Source organism: Eptesicus fuscus, chromosome 7, assembly GCF_027574615.1.
Source record: "Eptesicus fuscus isolate TK198812 chromosome 7, DD_ASM_mEF_20220401, whole genome shotgun sequence".
In the NCBI taxonomy this organism is placed as follows: Eukaryota; Metazoa; Chordata; class Mammalia; order Chiroptera; family Vespertilionidae; genus Eptesicus; species Eptesicus fuscus.
This window is the reverse complement of record NC_072479.1, coordinates 77,258,406-77,275,658: the sequence shown is the minus strand read 5'-3', so window position 1 is coordinate 77,275,658 and position 17,253 is coordinate 77,258,406. Positions and strand designations below refer to the sequence as shown.

Sequence of the window (17,253 nt, the reverse complement as noted above, 5' to 3'; positions counted from 1 at the left end):
CCTTTTTCACCATTTGGGAATATAATAATATTAACTCACTTATTTTTTGGGACTATGTTGGATTTTGTAAGTTTTTTTTGCCAATGTCATGTTCAGTAAAAGGACCATGTGATGAAAAATTTGACAGTCTGTGGACTCAAAATTCAATAGATCAATCCAGATGTTAATATATGTCCAGGGCTATGTAAGACTCAGTCAACCCATTACAGAAACAATTATAATAGATCTCCAATGTCAGGATAGGCTTCATCATGCTAAAAATATGTTGCATTTCCAAATTCCATACCTTATCTTGAAAAACATTACAGTAAATCTGGATCACAATACATCAAATATATAGGCTTTTGACGATGAATAGAACATTGGTTTACTTACTTAGAGGCCACTCGGAAGTATTTCTGGATAAAATAGAAGGCAACTCCAAGAGGCACAATAGCAGCCAGGAACACACGGGTAGCATAAGAAATCATGCCAATGGCAGACAGGCAGAGCAGCGTTGAGCGAGTGAGAGATTCCAATGTTGGAGGAATGTGCTATTATGAAGGTAGGTTGAAAGAAAAATGTTTTAGCTCAAATACACATTAGTTATAATGCAACATATTCATTTTATATTGTGATGTTATTCAGTTAATTACGAAAGTAGCATATAAACATTTTCATTGTAAGCAATTCTTCACTCCAACTCTACTTACTTCCTGTAGTTTAGTATATTTATCCTCTATCTACCTACTTGTCATTGGTCAGTTGTTACCTACCTACCTACCTACCTACCCACTTATCTTGTGGACTTTATATAAAAAGCACTATGCTATACATCTTATTTGTCCATGTACTTTTTAGTCAGCTGCATGTATCAAGCATTCTTTCTCTAAATGGAGGGTAATTCAGGTGTTCCTAAGGCCATTCTGGAAAATCTGAAGAGGCAAGGGCTGAATTTGGTGGATTCTTTCTCTATCATACTAAGGCCGTGGTCGGCAAACTGCGGCTCGCGAGCCACATGCGGCTTTTTGGACCCTTGAGTGTAGCTCTGCCACAAAATACCACGGCCTGGGTGAGTCTATTTTGAAGAAGTGGCATTAGAAGAAGTTTAAGTTTAAAAAATTTGGCTCTCTAAAGAAATTTCAATCGTTGTACTGTTGATATTTGGCTCTGTTGACTAATGAGTTTGCCGACCACTGTCCTAAGGGGTCTGTTCTTGGAGTTATGTAAGCTGAGTTTGAGGTCTTTAATTTCAGGACAAACTTCTAAAGGCCTAAGGACCTAAGACTAAACTGATTATCCTTGGAATTTTCCTAAACTGCCACACCATCTAAAGCTTCTCTCATTCAAGAGCCATCTAATAAAAGTAAAGGACATCTAAGACAGCTTGGCATTGTATTCTTTATTTCTGGGAGACACTTCATATCAGCTCAACTTTAACAAACTCTACTGTGAATGAAGATACAACATTGATCAAAATCATTCTTTTTTATAATAAAGAGTTTAAATGTTAGTTTATCCTCTGCTATTTCTACTTATTTCATGCTGATTCTCTACGTATTCCCTTCTATATGCATAAGTTGTTTTCAATTAATGTTTTCCTTAAATATTTTATTCTAGAAATCATCTATGCATTATAATATTGGTATGAATGCAAACAGGTTTTCATTTAAGTGTTATAAATCCTCTATTGTTAAGAGGAATTATGGTTTACCTCAAAATGTTACTTAGCTTTACACTAAAAAAATTCTTGAACTTGGAACTAACTCAGACACTCACCTGATCAATGATATTTGTATCAGCTGAAAAGCGATTGAGAATCAGTCCCAGGGGTGTGGTGTCAAAGAACCTAGGCAATAAACAGATTGAAATGTGTGACAATACTAAACTATTTGGAACCTGAGCACTGTGAACAGACAGACATCTTGGAGTCATGAAAATGAGAAGGTCCCTTCCCTATTCATTTGTTCAAGGACTGAAAAAAACTTGTAAAATTTCACATTTCACTTAAATTAAATATGAATGTATATTTTTATATGATAGTAAAAAATAATTACTTTTACCTTATTGGTCCAAGGATTATCTTATTGAGGAGATTGTGGTGAAGATTTTTGGCAGCTGTGAGGCCCATCCATTCTACAGTAAGAGATGTAACAAGGCAGAGGAAAATACCTGCTCCACAGAGTATGCTAAATCCAGCTACATAGTAGGTCTAAGAAGCAACCAACACACAAAAACACATGAAATTATCAACTGATTTTTTTTCTTACTAGAACACCAGTATCAAAATCAGACAGTATTGCCAACTTCATTATCTTGCATCAATTTAGGCAGTTAAAAGAGTGCAATTTTTGAGACTTGGGGTAAATCCCCACCATAATTCTAAGGCCAAGTTCCCACTTGCTTTTTTCATTCTTTTTCAAAGTTTGTCTAAGGACAGATGAAGTGTCTGTTTTCAGGTTTGAAATATCCTTGGATTTCTATACTGCAGTGTTCATTCTCTCTATCCCTAATCTCAGAAGGAATAGCTTATACACTGGTATGGGTAGTTAATATCAAATAACATCAGAAAAACAACAGCACAGTCCCATATGTATGTTACACACACACACACACACACACACACACACACACACACACACACACACATCATGTCTATACTAATAAAGGTAATATGCTAATTAGACTGGACATCTTCCAGGCAACCTTCTGGACGTCCTTCCAGACAAAGCCATGGTAGTGGGGCCGAGGCAGAGGTAGTTAGGGGTGATCAGGCCAGCAGGGAAGAGCAGTTAGGGGAATCAGACCAGCAGAGGAGAGCAATTAGGGAAGTGGTTGGCAAACCGCGGCTCGCGAGCCACATGTGGCTCTTTGGCCCCTTGAGTGTGACTTTTCCACAAAATACCACGTGTGGGCGCATACGTACAGTGCAATTGAAACTTCGTGGTCCATGCACAGAAGTCGGTTTTCAGCCTGGGCGAGTCTATTTTGAAGAAGTGGCGTTAGAACACTCAAGGGGCCAAAGAGCCGCATGTGGCTTGCAAGCTGCGGTTTGCCGACCACTGTGTTGGGGGGATCAGGCCAGTAGGGAAGAGCAGTTAGAGGGATAAGGCCAGCAGGGAAGAGCAGTTAGAGGGATAAGGCCAGCAGGGGAGAGCAGTTAGGGGGATCAGGCCAGCAGGGGAGAACAGAGGAGAGCAGTTGGGATCAGGCTGGCAGGGGAGAGTAGTTAGGGCAATCAAGTTGGCAGGGGAGAGCAGTTAAGGGGATCAGGCCAGCAGGGGAGAGCAATTAGGGCAATCAGGCTGGCAGGGGAGAGCAGTTAGGGGCATCAGGCAGGCAGACAGAGTGGTTAGGGACAATCAGGCAGGTAGGCAGGTGAGCAGTTGGGAGCCAGCAGTCCCGGATTGCGAGAGGGATGTCCGACTGCAGGTTTAGGCCTGATCCCATGGGCATCGGGCCTAAACCGGCAGTCAGACATCCCCTGAGGCGTTCCAGAATGAAGAGGGTGCAGGCCAGGCTGAGGGACACCCCCCATGCATGAATTTCATGCACCGGGGCCTCTAGTATATATATATATATATATATATATATATATATATATATATATCCCCTACCTAATAATAGACAAATATGCAAATTGACCATACCTCCGACACGCCCACAAGCCACACCCACAAGCCATGCCCACTATCCAATCAGAGTGAGTATGCAAATTAACCCAACCAAGATGGCTACAGCCACAGAGAGCAAGGTTTCCTAGGTAACAGAGGAAGCCAAGCTTTCCGCCTGCCCTTGCCAGGCCTAAGACTCCACTCAAGCTACAAAGTTTCAATTATAGAAAGTAAACAAATTCAAACAATAATGGCCGCAGAATGGAGCTTGAGAGAGCAGGCCAGTGTTGCCCCCGGCAACAGGGGAAGCAAAGCTTTCCGCACACCCTGGCCAGGCCCACCCGCTTAAGGCAACAAAGTTTCAATTATAACCCCAACAGAAATGGCTGCTGGCCTTGGAAGGAGCCCCAGGCTTGGCTCTGCTCCAGGCTACAAAGTTTCAATTGTAGAAGGAAAATAAATTCCAGATACCAGGGCCTCCACTTGGGTTGCCAGGGGGCGAGGCCGGCCTGAAAACCACCACAGGCCCCTTGCTCAGGCCGCCCCATGCCCCAAGGGAACCCCACCCTGATCAGGGACACCCTTCATGGCAAACCAGCTGGCCCCCACCCCTGTACCAGGCCTCTATCCTATCTTATAAAAGAGTACTATGCAGATTGATCATCACTGCAACACACAATATAGCTGCCCCCATGTGGTCAAAGATCCTGCCCCCATGTCGACACAAGATGGCCACCACAAGATGGCCAGCAGGAGAGGGCAGTTGGGAGGCACCCGGCCTGCGTGGGAGGGCAGTTGAGAAGGACCAGGCCTGCAAGGGAGGGCAGTTGGAGGTGATCAACCCTGCAGGAGAGGGCAGTTAGGGGTGACCAGGCCGGCAGAGGAGGGAAGTTGGGGGCAAACAGGCTGGCAGCGGAGTGGTTAGGGGGTGATCAGGCTGGCAGGCAGAAGCGGTTAGGGGCAATCAGGAAGGCAGGCAGGCAAGTAGTTGGGAGCCAGCAGTCCTGGATTATAAGAGGGATCCCAGATTGGAGAGGGTACAGGCTGGGCTGAGGTACAACCCCCCTCCATGAACAAATTTCATGCACCGGGCCTCTAGTCTAATCTATTAATAGACAAATATGCAAATTGACCACACCTTCGCTACACCTAAGCCATGCCCACCAGCCAAGCCACGCCCACCAACCAATCAGGACGAGTATGCAAATTACCCCAACAAAGATGGCGGCTAATTTGCATATCAAGACAGCGTCCAAAGAAGCCAAGAGGTGCAGAAGGGAGTAAAGCTTCGAAGAAGCAAGCAAGCCGGGGGGGGGGGGGGGGAGAAGGGTGGGGCGGAGGCGGGGCCGGAGGAGAAGGCGGGGCGGGGGACAAGGGCGGGGTGGAGGCGGGGCCGGGGCCGAAGGGAAACGCGGGCGGGCTGGAGGAGAAGGCGGGGTGGAGGCGGGGCCGGGGGTGAAGGGAAACGCGGGCGGGCTGGAGGAGAAGGCGGGGCGGGGGACAAGGGAGGAACGGAGGCGGGGTAGAGTGCAGCAGGAAATCTGATTGCAGGATTTTTCCTGCAACGGGAAAGCTAGTATATATATAAAAGCCTAAGTGACCATTATGACCAAATGACTGGAATGACTGGAACAACTGGTTGACCAGTTGCTATGACACACACTGACTACCATGGGGCAGACACTAAACACAGGAGCTGCCCCCTGGTGATCAGTGCACTCCCACAGCCAACCTCCTGTGGCCAGCCAACCTCCTGTGGTCCCTCCCCTCAGCCAGCCGGCCAACCTCCTGTGCCCCCGACCCAGCCCTGATTGGGATTGGGTGAGAGGGCCCTGGTCAGCCCTGATCACCAGCCAGGCCTAGGGACCCCACCTGTGCATGAATTTGTGCACCAGGCCTCTAGTGTGTATATAATTCCTTTGAATCTAAATCCAAACTTCATCTTTAAATGTTTCTTATAACTTTAAAAATAAAAGTGATTATAATAGATTGATAATAGATCCTACTTTGACAGGTCCTGTTCTAATTAACTTAGGGAATCACTACAACAGTCCTATAACATTTGGGCTATTAGTATCTAACTAGAAAAAAAAAGGTATCACTGTTCATCTCAACCTTTCCTTGGTGACTTAAATACAGAACCCACTGTACCTGATCAGCTTTCCCAGTACTGTTTATAGTGTACTCCGATGTCCACGTGGCCAGCCAGTAGTCTATAGCTACGATGACTGAATGCTTCAAAAGCTTAGAAAAAATCATCAGAAAGAGCAAGAAGAATCCTCCAGAAGTAAGGTAGCACCAACAGGTTTTCCATGGCATTTTAGTCCTGAGCCTCATTACTGTGGACATGTTGTCATCCTCATCTTCCTCCTCTTCTTCCTCTGCATACAAAACAATTGTTTAAACTTCAGATAGGCAACACGTAGATAGAATTTGTATTATCCCATAATAAAGCATATAAAAATCTCCCTCAGCCTAGCTGGTTTGGCTCAGCAGACAGAGCATTGGCCTGCTGACTGATTGAAGGGTCCTGGGTTTGATTCTGGCCAAAGGCACATGCCCGGGTTGTGGGCTCAATCCCCAGTAGGGGGCATGCAGGAGGCAGCCAATCAATGACTATCTCTCATCATTGATGTTTCAATCTCTCTCTCCCTCTCCTTTCCTTTCTGAAATTAATAAAAAATATATATATTTTAAAAATCTCCCTCAAAGTTATAGAAATACAAGTATTAGGCTGAGAACATTTAAATGCTTTTGGCAGGAAAAACCTCATTTCAGCGCTCTCGCACACAGCACAAATGTACCAAGACTCACTATGGGAAATTCCTCAAGATGCCTGATGATTGATTACATGCAACTTTCCTTCACTCCTACTCTTTTCATTTTCACTATTCTGTATTTGATTTAGCTCTTTTCCCCCTGCAAAGAGGCTTATTCCTCAGTGGCACACTCATGCGTCAATTGCCAAAGTAAAACCCTCACATCCTATTACCCATATGAATATTTCAAATGTAAGAAAAAAAAATCTACCTTCATCTTCATCCTCCATTTGGGCTTTGGCCTCTCTCGAATACATGGCTCTTCGGAGAGTTTTTCTCTCTAAGGTTGTTTGGTCAGCTTCCATATCCTACAGGAAACATCAGGCGGTTACTTAGGGAGCTCACAGCCACAGGACGGTTTTGACTTGCCAATCAGTGACTCACAGTACCCATCGCTAGTTACCTTTACCATGTGGGCTCTGTGCTCTCTCTAGAGGTCCCTAACTCCTGCCAGAGGAGCAGTGTGGGGCAGTGCCTGAGGTTTATAGGGGGTGCTTCAGAGCTAAAGGCACAGAGCAGGAAGCCCGGAAAGGTAGTAACAGCACGATGGAGCTGACCCCAGGGACAGGGATACTTGCTTTATTTTTATATCACTTTCAAATATTCCCTGTAGTTTCACTAACTAAAGGTTTACCTACATTAATATATATATTTCTTAAAAATACATGTTGTTCTAGCCCCACCGGTGTAGCTCAGTGGTTGAGCTTCAACTTATGAACCAGGAGGTCAGAGTTTGATTCCCTATCAGGGCACATGCCCAGGTTGCTGGATCAATCCCCAGTAGGGGGCGTGCCGGAGGCAACCGATCAATGATTCTCTCTCATCATTGATATTTCTATCTCTCCCTCTCACTTCCTCTCCCTGAAATCAATAAAAAATATGTTTAAAAAAATACATGTGATTCTAGACTGACTAAAGCACTACACTGTTATTGTGAATTATTAAATCAGAATGAGTTTCTTTAGCATCTTGCTAAGACAGCCGCACAAAAGATAGAGAGTTCAATAGGAATTAAAGAAACATAGGCAATTTTGAAGGAAATGGGAAATGAGGGTACTTGGGTGCCTAGCAGTTTAGGAGAAAGAACTAAGCGGGGGATATATGCAGAAAGAGAAGGGGAAAGGTACCAAAATCAAACTGTGAATTTTTAAGGGTTGCTGCAGACTAGCCTCAAGAAAGGAAGAGCGTTTCATTTTCTCCACTCCTCTGCTTCCAACACCCTTGTCCCGCTGGCTTTGGAACTGGAGTAGCATTGTGTTACACTGTGGATTAAATGAGCTTCTGCCCGACATTCTGGGAAACTAACCATGTCCCGGTTTCTGTGGGGAAATGCATTCCGAGTTCCAAACAACTGACCCACAAACTTTTGCAATCTATGGTAATTTAAGGGTTTCCTGTATATGCTGATACCAAAAAAAAAAAAAAAAAAATAAAAATCACAGTTTCTTACATCAATAAACCAACAAACCTTTGAAGTGATCAGTCTCTAGGTAGCGATTTGGGTTTGGGGTTTATTTATTTATTTAGCCTCATACGACACATGTGATTTAGGAGACCTGCTATTCTAGATGGCTCTCTTGCTTCCAGATTCTTGGGTAAAACAATAAAAGTGTCTCCTGAATAGTTATTTTTTCAGAGACAATTTAACATCAGCTTTTAATTTTGTATCATGATATGAAAACCAATGCTTGGACATGAGATCAGATAAAAACACAAACTTAAAGAGGACCCAATACGTTGGGAATAGTATAATGAAATAAAATGAACCTGCACATTGAAAAATAGAAGATTTGGGTCTTGTTCAACCTCCACGCAATGTGAGCAAGAAATTTAACATCTCATGGACATTTAAAAAAAATCTTTTAAGATCATGTTTCTTATTAGAAAATGCTCATATTAAGTTCATTACAGGTTAAAAATTTTTAATAGTGCTGATATTTGGATCAGGTAGTAAATATGAATTTAGAATCATTTATCTAATTAATATTATTGAATGCCTGTTATAGGTCAGGTCAAGGTGAGAGCTGGGAGCTAGGGGTGGAAACATCAAATAATGCCAATTTATTTTACTTAATCACATGATGAAGATAATGGTTGATGTCATCCAAGCTAGAATTTTTAAAAATATTTAAATCAGCTAAAAAGGTCTTTTCCTTCTCCTTCTTGTAGTTTTCATTGCTATTTCTTTTAACATTAGTGACCTGGTGCACGGATTCGTGCACATTGAAAGGAAATTAATTAGAAGGTGGCCGGCGGGGTGGAACTGGGCGAGAAGTGCTGGATATGCCCTGGAGCCAACCTCCCGTGGTCCCTCCCGGCCAGCAGCATCTGGGGTGGTGCTGTGGCTGGAAGGGCATCTGCAGAGTGAGTGGGGTCCCTCTGGCAGGTGGAGTCCCTCAGCCTGGCCTGTGGGGATCAGGCTTAAACTGGCTCTCCAACATCCCCTGAGGGGTCCCGGAGGGCGAGAGGGCACTCTGCAAAGTTGCTGTCATATACGTGTGGAACACAAATGCAAGTGTGCAGTAAACCAGATTCAGGGCCGACAGTGCCCCAGCAACAACATAACCAACAGGCAAAGGTGGAATTGCATGGCCCCATGAAGAATTGGGCTCCCTCCTCTCTGGTTTTGGGGTGTGTCACCGCCACTGCCAAATCACTGCAGCTCAGCAGCTCTTGCATTGTCAGCCCCGTGGTGGTCATTGCATGTCATGGCTACCAATTGGATGGACACTTAGCATATTAGCCTTTTATATACATAGGTATTCTCTTCGGTTTACCCCCTTAACCCTTAAACTGACAGTTCTGTCTAATGTTCTGAGACTGGATGTTTTGGGGGTCCTTTAATTTCACCTTCCTTCTCTGCTTGCTCGATCTGTTCTGGCTGTAGACCAGCCTTTCTCAGCCTTGGCACAATCACCATTGGGGCCCGGTAACTCTTTGTTGTGAGGATTGCCCTATGCAATGTAGATGGTTAGCACCGTCCCTGTCTTCTGCCAACTAGATGCCAGTAGCACCTGCCCCCCAGATGCAGCAACCAAAAATGTCTCTAGATGTTGCCAAATGTCTCCTAATAGGCAAAATCTGCCCTGGTTGAGAACCAGTGCTCTAGGCACACACCCTGTCCTGTCCCATAACAAATTAAACAAGAAGCTGTTTTACAAACACTTCCCCAAGCTGTTCTAGGCGTCTTGTCCCACAGTGTGACTCTCCCTGGCTTCCGATGAATTCAGGTGTCTGCCCTTCCCCAGGTGGCAGTACCCTCCCTCTACTTCCAGATGAGGATTCTGAGCAGGTGCATGGTTCATTTGGCTTCTACTGGCCACCAGTCCACCTCACAGCTGTCTACACCCTAACTTGCTCCATATCTCCCTCCACTGATTTAGAAGCCTGTAATGTGTCTTTAATTATAGAGCTATGCTATCTCAAGTGATCATTTCATTTCTAAATACAACGTAACAGACTTTCTTTCTGGCTTGCTTAACAGTATTACCACAAAATCAAGCCAAGAGCACTCTCCCTCACTTTTTCTCTCTCTCTCTCTCTTTCCAGATCTTCTTTCCAAAGTAAACCATAAACGATCCTACTCCTTAAGCTTACATCATATTCTTTTCTCCCTGGCATCTGAAAAATTATCATTTGGAGCTATCCCAAGTAAATTCATAATCAAGCTTCTCACAGTATAATTCCTAAGTTGGCACTTGCCAATTGTATCTTGTAATTTTTTTTTTTTGCGAATGTCTTTTAATGGTTCTATGATTTGTCCTATTCTACTTAAGTATTTTTACATATATCATTTCTTTCTTGTGTAGTTTGCTTTTGATATTTTTGGCAAATCCACAGAAGACAGAGCAATCTCAGCGTCTGTCTGACTTTTTGTTTTCCCTTCTCTATTGAAACATAGGTCCTTTATAAAATAACATGTTTTAATTTCTTAATATTCTCAGAAACTTGCTGGTATAGATTTCATTTTATAATGTTCATTCCTGGCTAGAGGTACAAAATTCTGGACATTTCTTAGGCCCAACTCAAAAGATAAGAATTCAAAAATTTACTAATTCAATTTACAATTTCGCCTTTCAATCACAAATTATTCTTTTTTAATTATACTCAATCTGATTTTCAACTCTGTTATTACCTCATTAATGTTATATTTATGTCATACATAACATTATTCTCACATTATTAGTTGTGGACCTGAGTTAAGTCCAATTAGGACCACCTGTTATACTGTACAACTTTGGGCAAGTTACTTAGCCTCTCTGAGCTTGTTTTCCCATCTGCAAAGGTGAGATGGTATTTTTTTTTTTCGCTAATTTCTCACTCTCTTTATTTTTTTTCTGATTTCTGGGATTTTGTGCTAATTAAATGAGATCATGTAAAAGGGGCTTTGTGGTCTTTAAAAGCTATACAAATGTAAAATTTTATTGTTATTTCTTTCTGATCACCTTCCTTCACTCCCAACTCAACCCTATCCAATACATGCTTTACAACTTCACCCACAGCTCACAGATCTTCCTTTTTTCAAAAGTATCTTGGATTTTGTTTTACCCATGACCCTCCACTTATAGGTAGTAAATGAAAATATTCTCACAGTACAGGTGAGAAAAATAAGATATACAGAACATAAAATAAGGATATATCATGCTTCAGCAAATACTTTAAGCTTTAATCATACCCATTACTGTAACATGGTTCAAATTCCAATAAAAATCTTCTAAAAATCTGACAGCACTTCATCCAAAAGACATCATTAGAATTTTATAGTTTCAAAGTAGCCCATTTGTTATTACATATAAATATGCAGTTACTTTCAAATGAGGATTTCAAAAGAGGACCATTATAAAATATTAAACATTAAATGTATTTCTTTAAAATATTTTTAGAAATTATACAGTACATTTCTCACTCTTCTGAACTGGACTCTGAACACGTCCAAACTATGAACAATTACCTTTTCTAATTCTTGATCTTGCCGGTTCATAAGTGTTTTCCAGTGTTCATAAAGCTCGACATCTTTGGTTTGAATGTCCTTCAAAGTTCCTTCTCTTAGGACACTTCCATCTTTCATGGCTATGATCTAAGGAAAGCACATATTAGCACAAAAAGCCGTAACTAGCCAGAGGAATCACCTTGATCCTCAGAAAGCACTTCTTAGGGTCCCTGTTTATTAAAAGAACTATCATATAAAAATTAATGAAACTTCCTCTGAACTCTCACCCAGTCAGCATGTGTTAGATACTGCAGTTTGTGAGTCACAAGAACGAGTGTCCTCTTGTCATCTTGGAGAAATTTCAAAATCCCTTCCTGCATTAAGTGATCACTCAAGTGAATGTCCAGGGCAGAAAATGGATCGTCCTACAACCAGTAAAATAGGGAGAAGGTAAAAATTTCTATACCCTTTATGTAACTTAATTCCTCTAGAAAGTAGAAATACAAATAAACAAAAGACAAATTATCCCTCAAATATAATTTATAAAAACAGACCTCATATAACTTTAAATTGTCAGAAAAAATAAATTAAAATGAAGCTTTTATTTTTTTTATGTTGGACGTCTAACCTACAGAACTGTAAGCTAATACATTTGTATTTTTTAAGCCCTAATTATGGCAATTTGTTATACAAATTGAAAGGAAACTTATACACTGATCAAGAAGGAAAACGCTGCCTTAAAGATAAGCAATCTGTCTTCAGAGAGAGTCATCAAGTGGAACAACAAATCAATGTGTTTTTTTCTCTCTCTCAAAATCAATAAATAAAATTTAAATAAAGAAGCTATTAGAGATTATGCAAAATAAACCTATAATGAATGGCTAAGAATACACAATAAGTTGACCCTGTGACTTGAGTTCCGTGGTTCTACAGCTGAGGTAAGTAAGGACCTGTAAATTGAAGGCAGTGAAAGGAACTAGAATAGAATATGATACCCAGAAGACCTTGGTCTCTTTCAGATTTCCAAGTTACTTGGTCCTCAGGTGGCTCAGTCATTAACTAATCCCAAAGTTCAAGAAGTCATTCCTAGTTGGGGGTTCATTCATTATGAAAAAGATTTACAATTACACAAATTACTGCTATGGCTTTTAGAGTGTTGTTGCTTTTTCCTGGAAAAAATTGGGACTGATATTCTTAGGGAGATTAACCTGAAGTGAATTTTATGCTATGTCCAAATTCTACTCCCATCCCCAGTAATGGGTCCAACTTAGTAGGAAACACCAAAACCAACCTATTTTTTGAAGAGGTTCTCAAGATTGGGTGAAGTGAAACTTTAAAGGAGGTCTGGAAACCAGATTTATAAATAGTTTAAAAATGGTGCAGAAGGAAAAGGCAGGGAAGGATGCATTTACATAGTCTTCCAGTATCTGATATGCGTTACCTATTTGTAAGCTAAGTTACTTTGACTTCCTCCTGCTGGAGGAACCAAACTAGAACAAATTCATAATCAACATAATCATCTAATTTTATTTGTGGATCCACAGGTAGAACCAACTTAATAACCCTGGATATACATGATAAACATCCATGAAGCTTTTTTAAAACACAGACTCTAGACCTGCCCTTACAGATTATGATTGAAATGGGTCTAAGGGTGGTAATAAGATTTTTATAGTTTTAGGAAGTTTCACAGACAAATCTTATCCACAGCCTGAGTTGTACACCACTGGAACAGAGTGCCATGCTTCTGTCCACCACGAATGTATTTTCCAGACCTTCTTTCTTTGTCAGAAAATATAAACAAGCCCTATGATTCTGTCTAGTTGATCCAGCACCATTCACACTCCCTCATTAATCATCCTTGTGGTTCAGAAACTCATAAACAACTATGTGGGCACCTCAGTCTCTTGGACATCAATATAGAGCCCCCAAGTCATTACCTTACATGTTGATCGGATTTATACTGTGAGGATTTGTTTCTCCTACATTTTCTATGATTTCACAAGTTAAATCATCTTTTCTTAAATTATTTGACTTGTCCTTTAAAGACTCATTTCCAGAGGGAAACAATGAATATAAATATAAGTAAAGGCCATATTCTCACCAAGAAGACAATGTTGGTATTTTGATAGAGAGCTCGTGCCACACAGATTCTTTGCCTCTGACCCCCACTCAGGTTGATGCCCTAGAGAAGAAATATCCATAAATATCCACCCTTTCATTAGTAAATGAATGATCTGCTGGTTAAAAATTCCTTTTTAAGTACAAAAAAAAAAACCCTCTTAAAATAATGGTAACTTACTAATTAAATTGTAATTAGTAAAAAATTTCTTTAAAAATCTTAAAATAATGATAATTTACTAATTAAATTGTGATAACATTGATGAGATAAAATGAAAACTATCTAGTGGTCAATACCTGAATTATATTAAGGTAATTCCTGACTGATAACATTAAGCCCCCTTTCATTCCAATAGAGAGCTCTTCTGTACAAAAGCATTATTAACCAAAACACTGGTGAGTGCTAAAGACGACAAACAATTCCTTTTTTTTCTCATTTTGTGAATTGTGTCTGTAGTGTACTTAACATATACCTCTTACCAGTAAATTTGATATTATAAGTTTTATTCAACAGAACCATGCAACAATATGCTTTTCTAGGCAAGTGTTGACTGTAACATTTTAAAAACCTAGTACAGTAAATCCTCACTTAACATAGCCCACAGGTTCTTGGAACCATGGCAAAATGACAGGCTAATTGATATAAACAAGAGTTAAGTTCCAAAAGCATCTCAATGGCCCTAGCCAGTTTGGCTCAATGGATAGAGCATTGTCCTGCGGACTGAAGGGTCCCGGGTTCGATTTCAGTCAAGGGCACACGCCCGGGTTGTGGGCTCGATCCCCAGTAGGGGGCGTACAGGAGGCAGCCAATCCATGATTCTCTCTCATCATTAATGTTTCTATCTCCCTCTCCCTTCCTCTCTGAAATCAATAAAAATATATTAAAAACAAAAACAAAAGCATCTCAATGTTATAACAAAACGATGATGAACGAAATGATGTTGAATGAAATGATGCTGAACAAAATGACAAAATGACGTTATTTGAAGGCCTGCTATATTTATTGAGACCTTAGTATATGTCAGACTTGTGTGAATGACTTTACATTCCTTATTTCTTTTATTCCTCACAGTAATTCCAATATGGAGGACTAGAGGCCCGATTCACGAAGATTCGTGCAAGAATGGGCCTTCCTTCCCCTGACTGCTGGCACCGCCTTCACTCCAGCCAGAGCCGCCTTTCTGCCTTCCCATGCTGCCCAGAGGCCCGGAGCTTCTGGGGCAGTGCGGAATGCCTGCATCATCACCATGGCAATGATGCAAGCTTCCCGCCCCCAGCTTCTTGGCACCCGTATATGCAAATTAACCTGCCATATTTGTTAGGTTAATTTGCATACTCACTCCTGATTGGCTGGTGGGTGTCACAAAGATATGGTCAATTTGAATCTTTCTCTTTTATTCATGTATATTGTTCTCATTTTACAAACATAAAAACTAAGTCTCTGAGAAGTTAAGTTCATGCTCTTAAATGCTAAACTATGGTGCAATAAATACTCATTAAGCATGCAGTCTATAGCTCTTTCCCTGCCACTGAAGAGTTGCACAGAGGCAGAGGACTCGGTGTGTTCAAGATATGGCTCCACCCATAACCCACTGCCATGGTTGAGGAAGGTATTGCTGCCTGAGGAGTAATGGGTGTTAATACTGCTTTATAAGGGTTGCTAAAGACCACTCTTATTCAGGATGGCCTAGCAAACAGAATTCGCTGCAAAGCTGGCACAGCCTGAGACAAGTGCCAAGCCCACCTTTGTGTGCTTGCATCTAACTATGATGAGCCTAAGAATGTCAAGTTGGTGGAGGCCATTTGTGCTGAACACCAAATCAACCTAGTTAAGGTTGACAGCAACAAGCAACTAGGATAATGGACAGACCTCTGCAAAATCCACAAAGAGGGAAGACCCTGTAATGTGTTTGGTTTCAGTTGTGTGGTGGTTGAGGACTACGGCAAAGAGTCTCAGGCCAAGGATGTCCTTGAGCAATACTTCAAATGCAAGAAATGAACAAATGAACTTGACTTTTTTATTTAAAAAAATAATGCAGACTGCAGATTCAGACTAACTCCAGCTGCACCCTGACTCTGTGATTGGGCAAGCTCTTTAACCTCTCTCGGCCTTCATTTGCTCAGCTTCAATATGCAGGTAGCATATAAAATCTTTTGCACAATACTTGACGCCTATAACAATTTTAGCCAAATATTGTTATAAAGATTACATAAAGGTATAAATATTTTTCAGTTGGTCAGAATAGTAAAACATCAATGAAAAACATGTTTACACACACTCAAAAAAAAAAAAAAAAGAACACTTTAACAAGAATAAATCAATGTTGACAAGAGTAGAAGTTGTCGAAAGCAATCTCAGTTTCCAAATCAATTTAAAGTAAACTTCAACAAAGTACAAATACATTTGATCAAAGACAGGAACTGCTCTATTTTCCTTGTGAACTCTCAAGTGGCCAGCACAATGTTAAGTATATGGTGGTTACTCAACAAACGCTTAAGAGAGAGTGGCATCAAAGAGCTCCTGTATTCCTGTTTCTGGAACTTGTCGCTAGGGCAACATACAACTTTTAACCTCTCAGATTTTATTATGCTCCATTAAAGATTAAAGGAAACCAAAAGACTTTTCTAGGGTTTTTTTTTTCATCATTTAATCAAACTATACATAGCTCACCCTCTCTCCAATTTCAGTTTGGTCTCCAAATGGTAGTAAGTCGATATCTGGCTGAAGAGAACAGGCATCTGTGACGGCTTTATACCTTTAGGAGAAATGATGTTGAATTTTTAGAACACTATTAATATGCTGCCCATAAACTAAGTCCCAAGTTCACTATATTGGAAGCTGAAATGGGCCATTTATTGAGCAATTGGGAACATTAGCCTCTACTCTAAGTTTGAGGATACAGAGATAAATAGGTATTGGTTCTCACGCTTACAAAGCTAGTAAGTGGAGAACAAGACTGATACAGAAACATATGATAAAAATGTACCTTGTTAGGTGCTCCTAGAATACATAGAAGGAAATGACTCACCATCCTGAGAAGTTAGTGACATCTTTGCAGAGGAAGCAAGGTGTAAATAATATCCAGCAAGATGAGTCATAATTTGTCAAGATATGAGAGAAAGGAAGCTTAAAAAAACTGTACAAAGATAAATGAGTTTACAGTGCACATGACAGACAAAGGAGGCTCACGAGGACTAAATCATAGGTTTTGGGTGGGTGTCTGTGCATAGTAATCACGCATGCTGAGGGAAGAGCAAACAGATGAAGACGATTGACAGTATTCAAATTTATCTAAGGCTGGGACTGGAGATCGAATGGATTGGAAGTATAGGGAAGCAGAGAGTTTGAAAGTGTTGGAAAAAGTATCAATGGTTTCATTTTCTCAATCACTTAGTCTTAAAATATTCAAGTCATTCTTGATTCTTCCCTCTTCTTCTCCCTGCTCATGTTAGTCCATTCTTTTTCTAGAATGGTTTTCTGTCAACCACCTCTTCTTTTCCACTTTTATAGTCACCCCCAGATGCAGGCAACAAATACTACATGCCTGGGTAATTATTCTAACAATCTTCTAAATGTTTCATTGTTCTTAATTCAGATTCATCCCAGATATCTGTCATTACACTGCCAGATTAATATCACATTCACTTTATTATTTCCCCTTCTAAAACGTGCTGTGCCTTCTCAGAATGCACACAATTACATCCAATTGTATTTCAGGGCCTAACACTACCTTGTCCCAGCCTTCCTTTACAATCTGGTTTCCCACTGTCATTATCCCCTAATCCCTCT

At 40.9% G+C, this 17,253-nt stretch overlaps 1 protein-coding gene and 1 pseudogene across 2 annotated transcripts in view; one reads left to right on the top strand and one right to left on the bottom strand.

The window, feature by feature from the left end:
• The window catches only part of ABCC9 (ATP binding cassette subfamily C member 9), a 120,287-nt gene that overhangs the window by 36,267 nt on the left and 66,767 nt on the right, over nucleotides 1-17,253 (bottom strand). For both annotated transcript variants that reach the window (XM_054719223.1, XM_054719224.1), the window contains 9 exons: nucleotides 16,135-16,219; nucleotides 13,447-13,527; nucleotides 11,630-11,767; nucleotides 11,364-11,489; nucleotides 6,624-6,720; nucleotides 5,745-5,974; nucleotides 2,043-2,191; nucleotides 1,759-1,828; nucleotides 376-533 (listed from right to left, as the gene is read on the bottom strand). In XM_054719223.1, the coding sequence (XP_054575198.1) occupies nucleotides 376-533; nucleotides 1,759-1,828; nucleotides 2,043-2,191; nucleotides 5,745-5,974; nucleotides 6,624-6,720; nucleotides 11,364-11,489; nucleotides 11,630-11,767; nucleotides 13,447-13,527; nucleotides 16,135-16,219 (1,134 nt within the window). The remainder of the gene's footprint in view (nucleotides 1-375; nucleotides 534-1,758; nucleotides 1,829-2,042; nucleotides 2,192-5,744; nucleotides 5,975-6,623; nucleotides 6,721-11,363; nucleotides 11,490-11,629; nucleotides 11,768-13,446; nucleotides 13,528-16,134; nucleotides 16,220-17,253) is intronic.
• Nucleotides 15,061-15,462, top strand: LOC103285146 (40S ribosomal protein S12-like; annotated as a pseudogene).